This window comes from Aulonocara stuartgranti (genome assembly GCF_965226115.1).
Source record: "Aulonocara stuartgranti genome assembly, chromosome: 20".
NCBI classification, from domain to species: domain Eukaryota; kingdom Metazoa; phylum Chordata; class Actinopteri; order Cichliformes; family Cichlidae; genus Aulonocara; species Aulonocara stuartgranti.
The window spans coordinates 7,806,784-7,824,274 of NC_138956.1; the positions used below are offsets into that span (position 1 = coordinate 7,806,784).

Sequence of the window (17,491 nt, forward strand, 5' to 3'; positions counted from 1 at the left end):
AAGCTGCACAATAAACAACTGGTATCAACAAAGCAATGTAACATAATAAAACAATAACTGCGTTTATCAAACTGATATAACAGTGAATAATTAAAAGAGCAAAGGAAGTCTTTCATTGATTCTGGATATTCATTTATTCTCCAAAAGATTTCATATACAACAAGCTTTAACTGACAGCCTTGGGTGAGTCATCTGTATATGATGGAGGCTTTGTCTCTTTTTCATCACCGATCGTATCTTCTCAGATTTCATCACTTTATGCTTTTTATTATATCACCACAAACTTATCTAAGTGAAGCGCTGCAAGCTGTGGTCACATTAACCACCAGAGACTCATTATTTTTTCAATTTTTCAGGTGAGATTAACAGATAAATTATTAATCCAACAGTGAAACATGTTCACCTCACTGAGGAAAGTTGAGAGTTATTAACAGCTTGCCATCACCTTGGTAGAAGTGCCCCACTTAGTGGTCAAAAATCACCAACACTGCACATGAACACTGCTCACTCAAGCAGAAGTCAAAGGGGTGCAGTGTACACACAGAAACATGTTTGCAACTTGTATGGTTCTCAGTATCATTATGTGGACAACAGAACCTGTCGTGTCCCAGAGTCTTCTTTGGATTTCAGTGTGACCTTAAGCTGAAAATACAGGATCCAACATAAACACTGAAACAGTTTTTTTTAAATTCAACACTGCAAACATATAAACTTTATAAATTATAGGAAACACACAGTGTGAAACTGCACCAACGATGAGGAGCCAGTTGTTCCTGAGCAACACTGCTGCAAAGGGTGAATTTTGGACGACACCTTATCATCCACCGGCATCCTCATAAGGGTGTAGACATCAAACTTGCTTTAGGTAAATTGATAACCAATAAATAAATATTAGGGAGGATAAAACAACATAAACATGCCGTAAATAATGATATTTATTATCACGCCTTTTTTTAAATTAAAAAATAAAAACACTAATTTCAGCCTCCATCTTTACTTCGTTCCAGTCTTATAGAGCGGTTTACCTGGTTCACAATTCAAAATAATCTTTATTAATCTGATCCTGGGCTTTGGTGTAGGTCCTGGGTTCATCTGGGCTATGAAATAAATCATTTTAGCTCTCTTCACTCTCCCTTTAAGCCAACTTTCTTTGGATAGGCTACCTCTAGTAAGCAGAATATTCGAACTGTTGGTGGATAGGGCTTCTGTGCTTCTCCCAGATCTGCCTGGCTGTCTGGGGTAAACATATTGAGGACAGCCAAAGCCAAAGGTTTAGAATTTGGTCATGTTTATTTTGAGCATCTACCTTTGTAAAAGCACATACTTGATAAAAATAAGGAAAAGGCTTAACATGAATTTGTGGAGCACTTGTATGCTTCCTGTGGAAACTGGTGTATAAACAAATAAGAACCGGTCATACAGTAAAACATAGTTGCATGATATGTATTCATAGGACAGGCTGATTCTGGTGCTGCTTGTAGTTTGAAAGGGAGTTCTTCCTTCCCTCTGTCACCAGGTGGTTGCTCATAGAGGGTCATGTGATTGTTGAGGGTTTTAAAAAAAATATATATATATTGTAGAGTCTTTACCTTACAAAATAAAACTGAATTGAATTGAAAATGAATAAGAGATTTTAAGATATAATACAACGCCATGACATAAACAAAACAATTATCCCCATAAATAGGGGACTTAAACTCTTGCCATAGACAAGGTATTTACATGGATCTTAAAATGAAATTAATTTAATAATGGATGAAGTTAATCTCTTATTATTTTGACGCTATCTTTTGATAACAATGTGCGTTATATACATTTACATAAATGGCAATGGTAATCATCAAAACGTTATTATAACTTTAAAAGGAGGCTTTCTTATCTTAAAATGTCCATTTTTAGCAAGCACAAGTAGTATTTGCCATTTTAAAGACATTACAGGCAGAACGTTATTGAAACAGCTGCATAACAATTAGCCTACCAAGTGCCCCACTAAAGGTTTTATGAGGAAGTTATTATTACGTTAGAATATATTCAGTGGTACATTAATGTTTTGATGTGGGCTTTTTATTTTCTTAAAGTCTTTTTACAAATGTTAAAGCCGAAGTCGTGCATGCAGTGTAACCAGCCTGTCTTTTGAGCAGCTGTTAGCAGCAGCTCACATGGGTCGTTTCCGGGAAATGTGTGTAGCAGCTCTGCAGCAGTGGTGCTCTTGAACAGACCTTTAGTATATCGTCCCGGCTAAATTTCAACTGATAAAACGCCAGCAGCTCCCTGTTACTGTCTGTAGATAACCAATACAAACCGCATTAAGCATATATTACATGGAAACAATGATTTATTGTGGTTGCTAATTTCGGGTCTTCATCGGGACCGGGGGACTGAAGGGACAGAGGAGTTATATCGCGCAGGTAAGTGTGAGAAATGTGCATGTGTGTGTATATTCTTGGTGTCTTTAAAAAAATAAACAAACAAGCTATATATAGGTATATGATACTCTGCGATAGCTGGAAATGTTTCACAAAAGAATATTTTATTTGTCGTTATATTTATCACGCAGTTGCAGAGCTTGTTTGTGTTTATGGCAGTGAGTGAAACTGTGATTTCCTCCAATGCCGTCAAGTTGTGAGCTGGAAGGGCTGAACGCGACTGTTTTCCAGAAGCACTTACACAATGTTAGATTTATTTAAACATGTCCGCGTTATCTCTGCTTTCGTGTCGGCTAAATGTGCCTGTTACGACTTCCACTCCTGATGAAAGCGTTGCATTGGGCAGGCTTGTTTTTATCCCGCACAAGCGCCGCTAGAGGCGCTCTACTTGCTAAATTAACAGCTAACGTTTTCTCAAGTGTGCTCACTGGATCTGCTATCAGAGAGTTAGCTTGAAGTTGCAACCAAGTTTAAATGTAAGTTCTGCAGCTTTGCGTTATATTTTTGTTCGATCAATTGCAATAACTTTGTTTCGAGAGTCGCACAATGTACTGTTGTAGATATATAAGGTAACAATTTGTTTTCACGGCGATTTAATTGTTGGGTTGGCAGAAGCTAATGTTAGCTACTTAGCTGTGGGAAGTTGTTAGCTCTTAGCTGAATAGCATGCATGCTTGTTTAACTGGTTGCTGGAGAGCAGGTGAAATACAGCAGTTAGATCTGTGATAATGTGCTGATATTTTGATATTGTGTAATTGAGCAATTTTACATATTAGTGCTATTTCTTCAATTTGTAAACTCTGTAACATATTGTATTATTTAAATAGTGTAGTCTGTTACTGTTACTGTCTTGGAGCAGCTGTAATCCAGATAATTTCCTTAGAGAGAGGGTAGAATTAAGACTCAAAAATCAACTTTACCAGTCAATAAATAATTACTCAATGTGTGTTATATTTGAAATGTACTCAATAAATGAATGAAATTCATTCCAACCCATTTACACTGTAGTTATTATTAGATATCCCAATGGTGACTGCTTAGGTTAAGAGCATTACAGACGACTATATTGTGTTACTTACTTTTTTCTTTAATTAATTTTGACATTAAGGTTACTTCTGTATCAAACAGTTGCTCTATTTAAATTGCAAAATATCACTGATGGGTTGCTTGCTTTAGAGACAGATAATGAAATTTCTAGGGCACTTTTTTGAGTACACCTTGCTAGTCCTGGTTTAGACCCCCTTTTTTCCTCGGCTGCCTTAATTCCTTCTGGCACAAATTCAACAAGATGCTGGAAACATTCCTCAGAGATTTTGGTTTATATTGAATTGGAAGCACAAAGTACCACACAGTTAGTGCATATTTGTCTGCTGCACATCGACGAGGTTCCCATTCCACCACATTCAAAAGGTTGTCTGTTGGATTGATGTCTGGAAATTGTGGAGGCCATTTGATTTCAATGCACTTCAGTTTAATTTATATAGCCCTTAATCACAACAACAGTTGCCTCAAGGAACTTTATATTGTTAGGTCAAGACCATACAATAATACAGAAGAAACGAAGAAAACTGCAACAGTCATGTGACCCTCTATGAGCTAGCACTTTGGTGACATTAGGAAAGAAAAACTCCCTTTTTTTAAGAGGAAAAAAAGAAAACAGTTTGAGATGATTTGAGCTTTTTGGTCATCTTTATGAAAGCAGCCATCAGAAGATGGGTAGACTGTGTTCATAAAGGGATGGCCATGGTCAGCAGAAATACAGAGGTAGGCTGTGGCATTTAAATAGTTCTCAGTTGGTACTAATGCCTCTTTTCCACTAGTACCTACTCAGCTTAACTTGACCTGGTTTTTAGGGTTTTCCATTAGGTGGTAGTATCTGATACCAGGTACTTTATTAGTACTTGCTCGGCTGGGGTTCCAAGTGAGCTGAGTCGATCTGAAAATGTAACAGCAACTGACTGCATGCCAATGATCGGTCAGTCAGTGGTGTCGCGACTTTTTCACAGAGCCGCCATTTTTAAAAGGCATACACCAAGCAGCAGATATACCGTTGTCTCGACGTCCTCCATTATTGCATTGTGTTTGTGTTGCATACAAACAACATCATGGGACTTTCGGTGACATTACTGCAACGACCCGTAGCACATTGAGGTGGTACTCAATTGTAATTGAAATCAACCTTAACTGAGTGAAGTCAAGTAGGTACTAAGAGAAAAAGGCTTAGGTAATACAAAGCAGGAAGCATCATTTCATGTGAATACTTTATTCTGACCATAATTTTTGAATGCTGCAACATTGTTCCAATTTTCTGTCCAGTTTTGGCCTCAGTTTTCTGTTCTTAGCTCTCAGGAGTGGCACCTCATGTGGTGGCCTGCTGCCTTAGCCCATCTGCTTCAAGGTTTGATATGCTTGCATTCCCAATTGTAGCGGGTGCTTGAGTTAATGTTGCCTTCCTATCAGCTTGAAACCGTTTGGCTATTCTACTTGAACCTCTAGTATCAACAAGGCAATTTTGCTCTAAGAACAATTGCTCACTGGATATTTTTTCTTTTCTTTTTTTTAACCATAGTTATTAGACAGCTCTTTAGCTGACGTGACTTAGATATGTATTTCGAAAAAGATTTTGCTGTTAATTTGCTCTGTAGTTTATTTTCTTTAATAACTTTGACACATCTTATGTGATTTTTAAAGTTCAAACAACAAATATGCCAACACTTGCATACTTCATTCTTAGTGCCTTCATTTTTAATATCTGTTACATTTACAATAGATTTTGGTATTGACTTGCAAAAATGTAGATCTCAGTTGATACTGGATCTTTAGGGATTAACATAAATTCAGATATCTATATATGAATTCATATTCTCTATTTACATGGAGTATTTCAGAGATCTATTGAAAATGGCAATGAAGTCATTGTTTGTTAACTTGTCCTTAAGATCACAGTCTGCTCAACTGTGAATTGTACTCTGCTGCATATGCTGCAGACAGTACTGAGTGTATTGTAAATGATGGCTCTGGAGTTATTTGTTTGGGTTTAATGTCAACCATGTCATAGTCAGTGTTCATCGCTGAGACATCTGAGCTCAGTGTCTTTGCACTTGCACTGGGAAATTTAAATAAAGTAAAATATTTATGTTTGAGTTATTGGTTATCTTTGTGTTTGCAGCATGGACGATGAGGGAGATGATAATCTATGCTTTGACACTGACTCAGATTTAGTAGAAAATAAGGATGGTACCAGGTGTCAAGTCAAATGGACTCAGGAAGAGGTAAGTTGAAAGAAGTCTCAGGACAACCTTTTCTCTTCCTACAGCATCTTGATTTTCACATAATTTATTCAGTTACTGTTACTAATGTCATATTGTTGGTTGTTTTTTGGCTCATATTAATTAACTACCTGGCTAACTCAGTATCTGTAAATGTCGTTGTAATGTTTTGATGGTAACCCATGTACTGTGTTTGGACTTATTTTCTCTGACATTTAGGATGAAAATCTCAAAATTCTGGTCTGCAACATTGGAAAAAAAGATTGGAAAACTATTGCTAGTTTTTTACCAGTAAGTTTTGGTACATGCAGACATTGTTCAAGAATAAGATGAATAACAGCAGTGAATTCTGACTTAATACAGCGTGACATGTCTTGTTCCTTGTACAGGGGCGAACAGAATACCAGTGTATGCACCGCTGGCGAAAATATCTGGATCCTGACTTAATTAAAGGCTTCTGGTCCAAAGAGGAAGATGAAAAGGTGGGAAAATGAAAAACATGGTTTTAGTTTGGATATTTTCCTTTTTTTGTTATTTAAATTCTGTTTTTACTTTTGTATTTTTCTCTGGATAGATAGTAGAGCTTGTGGCCAAGTATGGCACCAAGCACTGGACTCTAATTTCAAAGCATCTAAAGGGTCGATTGGGGAAGCAGTGCCGTGATCGCTGGCACAATCACCTCGACCCAATGATCAGTAAGAGCTGCTGGACTGATGAAGAGGATCTCATCATCTATAAAGCCCACTCCATTCTGGGAAACCGGTGGACTGAGATTTCCAGGCTGCTCCCAGGAAGGTGGGCCAGTTAGCTAGCAATGACTGAATTTTTAAAATATGGTTAGCAGTCAAAATGCAATTTATTTATTTTTTTCTGGCAGGTCTGACAATTCTGTGAAGAATCATTGGAATTCGACCATCAAACGTAAAGCAGAGCTGGGCTTCTTTAGAGATGCTGCTCAAAGCATTTCCATTGATATTCAGCAATTTGTGGATGGAGAGGTACAGTGCTTATTGGATGTAGTTCATACTTTTTAAGGCTTCATTTTCATTTATAACTGATGAGATATGCCAGTATTGTTAGATAGATTTTATACTGGGACATAGCCAGCTCAAAAAATTCAAAGCTGCTTGTTTTTAATGTCACTAAACTACCATTTTTCCTGCAGTTTTAAGTTACAGTAAACTTTGATATTGTTAATTGTGAATTAATATTACATGATGTGTTACAGGTGGATTTCAAATGTGACGTTGTTTTAGATGCCGAACCAGTAACTCCTGAAGTGGTGAGCTTGCTATAGCTGTATTTCTGAAGAAAAGATTTAGGAATTCATAAATACCTAAATCTTTCAGGATTTCACACAAGCTGTTCTCATCCGACAAGTTTGGTTTACCTATTGTGCGTTTTGCTCTGCTGCAGCTCAGGCCTGAGAAGTCAATGCAGGACAAGGAGCACCATAAAGCCAAGCAGAAGACTGCTGCTCCACCTCCGCAGAGGTCTACATCAAAGAGAGAGTCTTCCTCCCTCAGCAATTCTTTTCTCCCCTGCTCAAAATCCAGTCCCAGCTCTGGCACCGCACCACCAGCCGTGCAGGTGGATCAGAAAAAGTTTGCTGATGCAGCACTAAGGATGATTGCTGAGGACATGTTGCCCCTCAGGTGAGTTCTTCTGCTGATAGTTGAGATAGTGTTGGTTTGTGATTCACTGAAGGAGGTTTGGTAATCCTTAAGTCAATGCAATTTTCTTGTCACTCTGTGGTTATGTTGAAAACTTTGTAAAGGCTTTTATATATTGAATTAATATTTACTGTATATCATTAAATGTATGATTCACTTTATTCCGCACAGCTTTGTTGAAGGGGCTGGCTTCAGGTCTTTCATGAGTACGATCAGCCCTGAGTACAACAAGCTATCCCAGCGCGCAGTGGCCCTGCAGCTTTATGACGAGGTGGAACGAGCCATCAAGCCTCAGCTCATCCGTGATCTTAAATCCTGCCTTGCCACAATGAAAGATGGTGAAAGTGCCATTCATGTCACCGTTGATCTCTGGGCAGGGGCTCAAACCCTGCCAGTAGAGGATCCCATTGTTGTTGTCCAGCTTCACTTTATCAGTGATTCCTGGCAGCTCCGCCGTCCTATTGTGGCCTTCCGTCATGTCAGCCACAAAAACCTCAGCACTTGTGTGTCCAGGGAGCTCGAAGGTGTGCTGCTCAGCTACGGGATCTTTCCTCGCAGCATCGGCTACGTCCTTGCCAACCAGGCTAAAGAAGCCCTAGCTACAAACAACTTGTTCTGCGACTACAAGATTATGTGCACGTCCAATAGAGGAGAACCGGATGGAGATGAAGTGCTGGCCTTTCTGTCAGACCAAATGTCTGAAGCAGAGTCCCCTTTTTCCGAGCTGCAGATGGGGACAAGGACTACATGTGCTGCCAGGACACTGCAGATAGTGATTAGGGATGCCTTAAGAAATTCAAGAGTAGTAGAGAACCTGCTCTCACAGGTCCACAATGTGGTGGCTTTCTTCAAGAGCAGCCCCTACTGGAGCGAGGTATGAGACTAAAGGATTTAAATGTTATTTCCAAGGTATTTAAAGCTGGGTTTCAATATATTCATTTTCATTGCGAGGGAGAAAAACAGAATTTAAGAGATGTTTCCTCTTGCTTACATTATTTAGTGTAATGTGGCAAATGTTTTACAGAAAAGATGCAGACCTGAGCTCTGTTAACAAGATTATTTTTGCCCTTTTTCTCTTTTTTCTTTTAAATTAGGTTTTGATGAAGGAGTACAATGTGTCTTTGTGCCCTTCCTCTAGCAACTGTCGTTGGAACTCCATGATGCTATCATTACGGCGAATGGTCCAGGAGTCTGTCTGGAGCTCCATCATGACTCTCCTGGCCCAGGCACGCATAGAGGCTAGTGACACAGCCAGCGCCCCACCACTGGTCATGGTTAAGAGGGAACAAGTGATTGACATTCTAGGTCTTCTTGAGCCCTTTGAGGAGGCTTTACAGGTAACAGAGCAAGTTTCTCTATAATGGAATTTCCAAATCTACATGTGTAACCTTTTGTTCAGTAATCCCATAATCAGGCTAAGAAGAAATGTGAACGGGGTCTTTAATAGAAGACATGTTTGTGTCTTATCTATCGTAGGTCCTGCAAGGAAATGGTGTGACTATGTCTCTCATCATACCGTCCCTCATTGGACTTGATAAAACCTTGGAGAATTGTGTCACCAACTACACCCACTTCTGCAAGGCCCTGCGCACAGGCCTCTACACACACTTCCAGCCAGTGATTCACCAGAAGGACATGATACTAGCTGCTGTGCTGGATCCTAGGATCAAACTGCAGGTACCAAATTAGGCCAGAAGCATAGTGGACTTCTGTAGATTTATATTTAATTGAATATGCGTGTTGAGTAGATAAAGGAAAAAAATGTGTGTACATTTAAAACAACCATTTTTTTTTGCAGCCGTTTTCTGATGACAACCAGGATGAACAGAATGATTTCCTAACACCTCCGTCAAAATCTGAGGCTCGCAGCATTGTTGAGTCCACATTAGAAAACATGGAAGCCTCAACATTTCCTACTGTTGAGGCAGAGAAAGATCAGACAGGCAGTGGGCTGGAGCACGATGTGAAAGAAGAAAGCCAGACAGATGGCGTGATGGACACTTGTGCTGGCAGCTCAGACAACAACTGTCCTGAAATCAGTGAAAACGACCTCAAGAGGAAGTCCATCTTCAACTTCCTTCAGCCGCCTGCAAAGACTCTAAAGATGTCAGAGTTCGATGTGTACCTGTCTGAACCGCTGTGGGAAAGCAACTCTACTCTTCAGTACTGGAAATGTGCTTCTCGATTCCCGAAGCTCCAAGGCCTCGCCAAGAAGCTGCTGGCGGTGCCCGCCACATCTGGAGGTTTTGACCGTTTCAGTCCGATGGCTGCGTGCATTGTGAAAGCAAAAAGGAACCGCTTGCCACCTCACACCACAGAGAGACTGCTACTATACAAAAACTCTGTAAAAGTGAAGACTGTTAAAAAGCCCAGTCGGGCTGCTAAACACTGATGGATAACAGCTGAGTGTGGCAGAGGTTTCACAGCATTAAACAGAAACTCTGCCTCTACTTTTAAAAACTGTGCCATACGCTAAGAAGGAGGGTGAACTGCTAATACCTCTTATATTGTAGCAAATGAATCAGCTGACTCTTTCTTCCTAGAACGCATTTGCTGGTCTGCATTAAAAAAACAAAACAACAAGTCCTGTGTTACAGCTGGTTTCATCAGTTTGTTAAAAGGACGCATTCTGGTCAATGATCCTCACAGCTTCATACCTGCAGCAGCGATAGAGATGCACACTGTCTCTGCGTGCTGTACGGTGCTGCTCAGAGTTGTACTTTGTCCCTTCCACACATGATTCAAGTCAGAGCTCTCTACTGGATTGGGAAATGGCAAATTAGAAATGGAGTCGGTGAATGAATGGCATCTGATTCACTTCAAACCAAAATGAGTTCAGCTTGTATCGTTCTTTTGCAGAATTTCATGTTTTCTGACTACAACTTTTGTTAAGACAGTAATAAAATGTCAAATCAGAGGTTGAATGCTTATTTATTTCCACTATGCACTGATAAATGAGATATTTGCTGCCAAACGTGATGGAACAGTAGATCTTTATATTGAATTTGGCTATTCAGTCCCTCCACCCCAAAAGTCATTTATATTTTATAGTCAAATGAGAAATCCACTGTACATTTCTTTCAGGCATTACAGTTTTGTTTCATTCATTCTAACGTGAAATACAACAGTGTCAGCATCTTTTCAGCTTTTTATCAGACTTGTCTTTCACCATTTTCAAATAGCCTAATCAATAATTCATGTACTTTCATAGATGCTGTTGTTTTCCTCAAAACCATAGATTTTTAAAAAGAAAACATTTTGCTTGGATAAACTATAATGTCTGATGGAAGCTGATGGAAAAGCTTCATTTAGTTTGGCTTTGTCAGGTAGGCTGATGTTGGCATTGAATGACAGCTACCTGATTTTACTGCGGTAAAGACCGATAATGTGTTGAAAATTAAAACCAGTGTTATGAGTGCTGTGATCTCCTCTGAGAAGCATTCAAAAAGTTTTTGCTTGCATTAAACATTGGAGTATGTATCAGCTGTGTTATCAAGAAACTGAGATATCTGCTAGAAACTGGAATATTGGAATATGTCTGATATTAAAGACAGTTTGCGACTGAAGAAAACTGTGAGAACATTTTTTTTAATCCTCTCATTGATTCATCTTCAGTTGAAACTGCGTCAAATCAGCTGCCAATAAGTAATTTAAATGCATTCTATTTTATTTTAGTGTTATTATTCATTTATATTTTATTGCGTCATTGTAGTGCATTTTACTTGTTTTAGTTGCATTCTAGTTTGTAAAGCAAGTTGTGCAGCATGGGCTGTTGGAAATGTGCTCGATCAATAAACCTGACCTTGACCATGTGTGGAGGGAGCCAGAAACATGCTGCTGTTTGCACATATTTAATAATGGGCTCTGCAGAGGAGCTAAAGAAGAGTCCAGCATGTTGCTCTGACTGTGTAACTCCTAAAGGTACAGTAACGGCAACATTGCCTAGTGACTGATCAGGCCAGTAACATTTCTGTTTCTCATATAAACCATCTCAGTGACTTCAGCAGAGATATTTTGTTAGTCAGGGTAAATACAAGGATTAGCTACCGAACATGTGCTTTTGCTCAATGTCTGACTGCGAGTGACTGAGAATGTGTTTACTTTAAAAAATGAAATATGTATTTGGCCACAGTAACTAAAGGTTCGCTAACTAAAAACTAACTAAAATGTAGCTTTAAAAATAGCTGAGAACAGCCTATTTTAATAACCTCACTCCACTTCCTGCCACTGTACAAAAATGAAGCCAAAATTCCCTTTTCATGGGGACTGCCATCACTTTGTATTTTTGAAGCCAGTGTGTGCGTAGTAGTGAATAAAAGCAGATCAAAAGTACTCAAATACAACCACTTGTACACATCAAAAGAAAAATTCAGTTCACATCAATTTTATTTGTGCCAATTTTAAAACTTTAGGGTAACATCCCTACAATAACGCAGAGATTGTAGGGATGTTAACTTGCAATATTATATAATATTGCAAGTTAACATCCCTACAATAATGCAGAGAAAACCCAACAATCCGAAGATCCCCTATGAGCAAGCACTTGGCGACAGTGGGAAGGAAAAACTCCCTTTTAATAGGAAGAAACCTTCAGTAGAACCAGGCTCAGTGAGGGGCGGCCATCTACCTCGACCGGTTGGGGGTGATGAAGCGACATAGATGAAATGCATGTCACTTCCTCACACATGCAGAGATGTCCTTATTGTCTTACATTTATGATGTTATAGCAAATACAGCCTCTCCTGGGTTACGGATGTAATATACCCTCAGGATGGGCGGGTATTAAATTTTTTTCTGATATTGTCTCTTTGTGATTTATTTTGACTTTGGAAACAAAGAAATAGATATTTTTTAACCAGCTTAAAAGCTGATTATTTCTTTGGAGTCAGTGTGAGAACTGGTAGGAGGATTTTTTAGATGTGGTTGGGTTTGGCTGAAGGCCGGCGCTTGAGTAGTTTTGTAGCAGGATTGTATACTCTACGTAGAGTTGACTGGGAAGTAAGTTCAGGTGAATGGGGATGAAACATTTCTTCTTCTGCCTTGGGAGTAACAGTGGACTTGAGGTTGAGTGAGCTCCTAGACTCAGACTGCTTCTTTGAGTTGTCTACAGTTTTAGACCGGGCCCTAGTGGAAATAGGAGGTAGCAGGCCATGCACTGCTTTTAGCTTACTGTCATATGTGGTAAGCTTGTTACCAGTTTTACCCTTAAGGTCTCTAATTTCTTTCTGTTGTTCTTTCAGCTCATTGTCGCCTTTGGATGGAAAGTATTCCACATTACTCAGGTCAAATCTCACCTTTTTCCGGGCTATTTGTTCATCCCCATCCTTTCTTTGCTGCTCTGGGGAGGCTTTTTTCTCGACTTGCACAGTGTGGCCGAGTGTGTCATAAAGTCCCTTCAGCTGTTGAGCAGTTTTCAGACGGGCTATGTTATTTTTTTGGGATGAAATTTTCTTCCCCACACTTTTAACTTTCTGTTGACGGCAGTACACCTCCCCAGGTAGTGTAAGAAGCTCGTCTATCCTTCTTTCAAGGAAGTCATTACGATGAATGTACTTCTCATTGTTCTGAATCTCAGTCTGAAGCTGCTCATTTTGTTTCTGCAGTTCTTTAAGTGTTTCATTTTTTTCCTCAGTCGTCTTGCTTAGCTTCATCTTGAGTTCTTGTTTTTCCTGCTCATGTTTGATTTTAAGGACAACCAGAGATTCCACCTCCTTTTCTTTCTTGTCCCGCATCGTTTTTTCAGTGGCACACTTATTTTCAAGGTGTTTGATTGCCTTATGAAGAGCCCGAATTTTTGCCTCATATTTGTTTGTGAGATCTACATTCTGTGACTCTGCGGACCTTAGCTGGGATTTGGTTTCCTCTGTCATCTTCGCAACCAGTTCCTGCTCTTCTTTCAAAGATGCCTCAAGACTTGAAATCTTAGAATTCTTTTCATCGATTTCCTCCAACTGAAGCTTTTCAGCTTGTTTGTACTTTTCTATCTCATTTCTGAGCACCTGCATTTCTTTGGACTCCTCTTTCATCTTTGCAACCAGTCCCTGCTCTTCTTTCAAAGATGCCTCAAGACTTGAAATCCTACAATTCTTTTCTTGGATTTCCTCAAGCTGAAGTTTTTTAGCTTGTTTGTAATTTTCTATCTCATTTCTGAGCATCTGCATATCAAAGTAGCTTAGGGAGCTCATTTTGAAATGAATGTATTTAGTTTAGTTTATACGACGTGTTATTCTGTGTTTGAAAAATGATCTACTCAATGAGACAGTGTTCGCAAGTGGAAACTGTTAGTTCAGAACTATAGCGATCTATGGGTTCAAGGTATGTACTCGAGGGATATTTATAGGCTCTGACTCCGCCCCCAGAACTGTCTTCAAAGGAGTTCAAGTGACGTTATCGCCGAACGTCGTGACATTCAAAGGACAGTCTATTATGATGTCATTTTGTACCAGAATGGGTTCAATTTGATATTGTGTCTTTGCAAGTTTGTTCAACTTGCATTGCGATTTCTTTTTTTAGCAGACTTTAGCGATCCTTCTACTTGGGCTGTCTTCAAGTTTAAGGTATCTGTCGTTTCCCACCGTATCCCGCCCCGATCGATCCATTTATGTACGAGCCCATCCGCCCCCGGATCCGTTCATCGGGGCTCATCGCTACTGTTGTAGTCACTTGTCCGGAGCTAACAACAGCTGTTGAGCTGACTATTAAGCTAACATTATGCCCGCTAGTGTTACGTGTCCTACAAGTCACACTTTTTCTGTGATAAACAGTTGAATTAAATTCTTACAGCGTATGAGAGGTTGGCAGCGTCAAAACATTAGCAATAGGTGACAATAACGAGTGCTGGAGGATTTATTTAGTTATTTATTTAGATCCATTTCTTCAGTATAAGAAGCCATACTATCAGAACACCGCAATACAGATACAACTAATAGGCTACTTATTCTGCAGAAAAACTTTCACCATTTGTGCTTAAGAGTATATGAATTTATATGACTACTGCTTATGTTGAAGATTAAGCTCAGTTTTAATATTTCATGTCATTCTATAATGATCATAGCGTATGCAGAGATGACACATATTTGTCCATTTTAATATTCAGCTGAGCATGAATGGAATGTCAGAGTGGTGTCTGACAGTATATATGTATGTTATTATAATGAACACAGTGTATATATGTATGAATGTTTGATTCAAAGATAAGATTAGACATTTAAAATAAATGAATAACAAACAAAAATCTAGCAGGTTGAGCACTGTGTGAAGCAGGAAACATTCAAGCAGATGAAAAATATATTAAATGAAAATACTGAGCTTATCGTTGATCAGCTTGGATTGTGTAGATCACAAATCTTTTGGTCTGAATCTTTTTTTATTTAATTTTTATAATATCCATCGTGACTCTCTTTTTCATCAGTGGAACTCTGTCCCAGTCTGCTCCACCACCGGGAGATTCTCCGCTGTCCACGATGTCTTCACTGTGGATGCCATGTTTGTGTCTTATCTATCGTAGGTCCTGCAGGGAAATGGTGTGACTATGTCTCTCATCATACCGTCCCTCATTGGACTTGATAAAACCTTGGAGAATTGTGTCACCAACTACACCCACTTCTGCAAGGCCCTGCGCACAGGCCTCTACACACACTTCCAGCCAGTGATTCACCAGAAGGACATGATACTAGCTGCTGTGCTGGATCCTAGGATCAAACTGCAGGTACCAAATTAGGCCAGAAGCATAGCGGACTTCTGTAGATTTATATTTAATTGAATATGCGTGTTGAGTAGATATAGGAAAAAAATGTGTGTACATTTAAAACAACCATTTTTTTTGCAGCCGTTTTCTGATGACAACCAGGATGAACAGAATGATTTCCTAACACCTCCGTCAAAATCTGAGGCTCGCAGCATTGTTGAGTCCACATTAGAAAACATGGAAGCCTCAACATTTCCTACTGTTGAGGCAGAGAAAGATCAGACAGGCAGTGGGCTGGAGCACGATGTGAAAGAAGAAAGCCAGACAGATGGCGTGATGGACACTTGTGCTGGCAGCTCAGACAACAACTGTCCTGAAATCAGTGAAAACGACCTCAAGAGGAAGTCCATCTTCAACTTCCTTCAGCCGCCTGCAAAGACTCTAAAGATGTCAGAGTTCGACGTGTACCTGTCTGAACCGCTGTGGGAAAGCAACTCTACTCTTCAGTACTGGAAATGTGCTTCTCGATTCCCGAAGCTCCAAGGCCTCGCCAAGAAGCTGCTGGCGGTGCCCGCCACATCTGGAGGTTTTGACCGTTTCAGTCCGATGGCTGCGTGCATTGTGAAAGCAAAAAGGAACCACTTGCCACCTCACACCACAGAGAGACTGCTACTATACAAAAACTCTGTAAAAGTGAAGACTGTTAAAAAGCCCAGTCGGGCTGCTAAACACTGATGGATAACAGCTGAGTGTGGCAGAGGTTTCACAGCATTAAACAGAAACTCTGCCTCTACTTTTAAAAACTGTGCCATACGCTAAGAAGGAGGGTGAACTGCTAATACCTCTTATATTGTAGCAAATGAATCAGCTGACTCTTTCTTCCTAGAACGTATTTGCTGGTCTGCATTAAAAAAACAAAACAACAAGTCCTGTGTTACAGCTGGTTTCATCAGTTTGTTAAAAGGACGCATTCTGGTCAATGATCCTCACAGCTTCATACCTGCAGCAGCGATAGAGATGCACACTGTCTCTGCGTGCTGTACGGTGCTGCTCAGAGTTGTACTTTGTCCCTTCCACACATGATTCAAATCAGAGCTCTCTACTGGATTGGGAAATGGCAAATTAGAAATGGAGTCGGTGAATGAATGGCATCTGATTCACTTCAAACCAAAATGAGTTCAGCTTGTATCGTTCTTTTGCAGAATTTCATGTTTTCTGACTGCAACTTTTGTTAAGACAGTAATAAAATGTCAAATCAGAGGTTGAATGCTTATTTATTTCCACTATGCACTGATAAATGAGATATTTGCTGCCAAACGTGATGGAACAGTAGATCTTTATATTGAATTTGGCTATTCAGTCCCTCCACCCCAAAAGTCATTTATATTTTATAGTCAAATGAGAAATCCACTGTACATTTCTTTCAGGCATTACAGTTTTGTTTCATTCATTCTAACGTGAAATACAACAGTGTCAGCATCTTTTCAGCTTTTTATCAGACTTGTCTTTCACCATTTTCAAATAGCCTAATCAATAATTCATGTACTTTCATAGATGCTGTTGTTTTCCTCAAAACCATAGATTTTTAAAAAGAAAACATTTTGCTTGGATAAACTATAATGTCTGATGGAAGTTGATGGAAAAGCTTCATTTAGTTTGGCTTTGTCAGGTAGGCTGATGTTGGCATTGAATGACAGCTACCTGATTTTACTGCGGTAAAGACCGATAATGTGTTGAAAATTAAAACCAGTGTTATGAGTGCTGTGATCTCCTCTGAGAAGCATTCAAAAAGTTTTTGCTTGCATTAAACATTGGAGTATGTATCAGCTGTGTTATCAAGAAACTGAGATATCTGCTAGAAACTGGAATATTGGAATATGTCTGATATTAAAGACAGTTTGCGACTGAAGAAAACTGTGAGAACATTTTTTTTAATCCTCTCATTGATTCATCTTCATTTGAAACTGCGTCAAATCAGCTGCCAATAAGTAATTTAAATGCATTCTATTTTATTTTAGTGTTATTATTCATTTATATTTTATTGCGTCATTGTAGTGCATTTTACTTGTTTTAGTTGCATTCTAGTTTGTAAAGCAAGTTGTGCAGCATGGGCTGTTGGAAATGTGCTCGATCAATAAACCTGACCTTGACCATGTGTGGAGGGAGCCAGAAACATGCTGCTGTTTGCACATATTTAATAATGGGCTCTGCAGAGGAGCTAAAGAAGAGTCCAGCATGTTGCTCTGACTGTGTAACTCCTAAAGGTACAGTAACGGCAACATTGCCTAGTGACTGATCAGGCCAGTAACATTTCTGTTTCTCATATAAACCATCTCAGTGACTTCAGCAGAGATATTTTGTTAGTCAGGGTAAATACAAGGATTAGCTACCGAACATGTGCTTTTGCTCAATGTCTGACTGCAAGTGACTGAGAAT

The 17,491-nt window shown here is 39.4% G+C and overlaps 2 protein-coding genes across 3 annotated transcripts; both read left to right on the plus strand.

Annotated features, from left to right (window-relative positions):
* Nucleotides 1-1,948: 1,948 nt before the first annotated feature.
* On the plus strand, nt 1,949-10,921 carry mybl2a (v-myb avian myeloblastosis viral oncogene homolog-like 2a). 2 transcript variants are annotated; one of them, XM_082520146.1, is made up of 12 exons: nt 1,949-2,408; nt 5,596-5,698; nt 5,915-5,986; nt 6,085-6,177; nt 6,270-6,490; nt 6,573-6,693; nt 6,924-6,977; nt 7,112-7,350; nt 7,540-8,242; nt 8,463-8,705; nt 8,845-9,045; nt 9,167-10,921. In XM_082520146.1, the coding sequence occupies exons 2-12, from the start codon at nt 5,597-5,599 to the stop codon at nt 9,758-9,760; spliced, it is 2,643 nt and encodes an 880-aa protein (XP_082376272.1). In that variant the 5' UTR covers nt 1,949-2,408; nt 5,596; the 3' UTR covers nt 9,761-10,921. The 2 variants fall into 2 exon arrangements, with proteins under 2 accessions (XP_082376272.1, XP_082376271.1); XM_082520145.1 differs by lacking the exon at nt 1,949-2,408 and adding an exon at nt 2,640-2,902.
* Nucleotides 10,922-12,847: 1,926 nt separating this feature from the next.
* On the plus strand, nt 12,848-16,315 carry LOC309696378 (uncharacterized protein). The gene is made up of 3 exons (XM_082517575.1): nt 12,848-12,865; nt 14,876-15,076; nt 15,197-16,315. Exons 2-3 carry the CDS (start codon nt 14,900-14,902, stop codon nt 15,788-15,790), a joined length of 771 nt encoding a protein of 256 aa, XP_082373701.1. The 5' UTR covers nt 12,848-12,865; nt 14,876-14,899; the 3' UTR covers nt 15,791-16,315.
* The last annotated feature ends 1,176 nt before the right edge of the window (nt 16,316-17,491 follow it).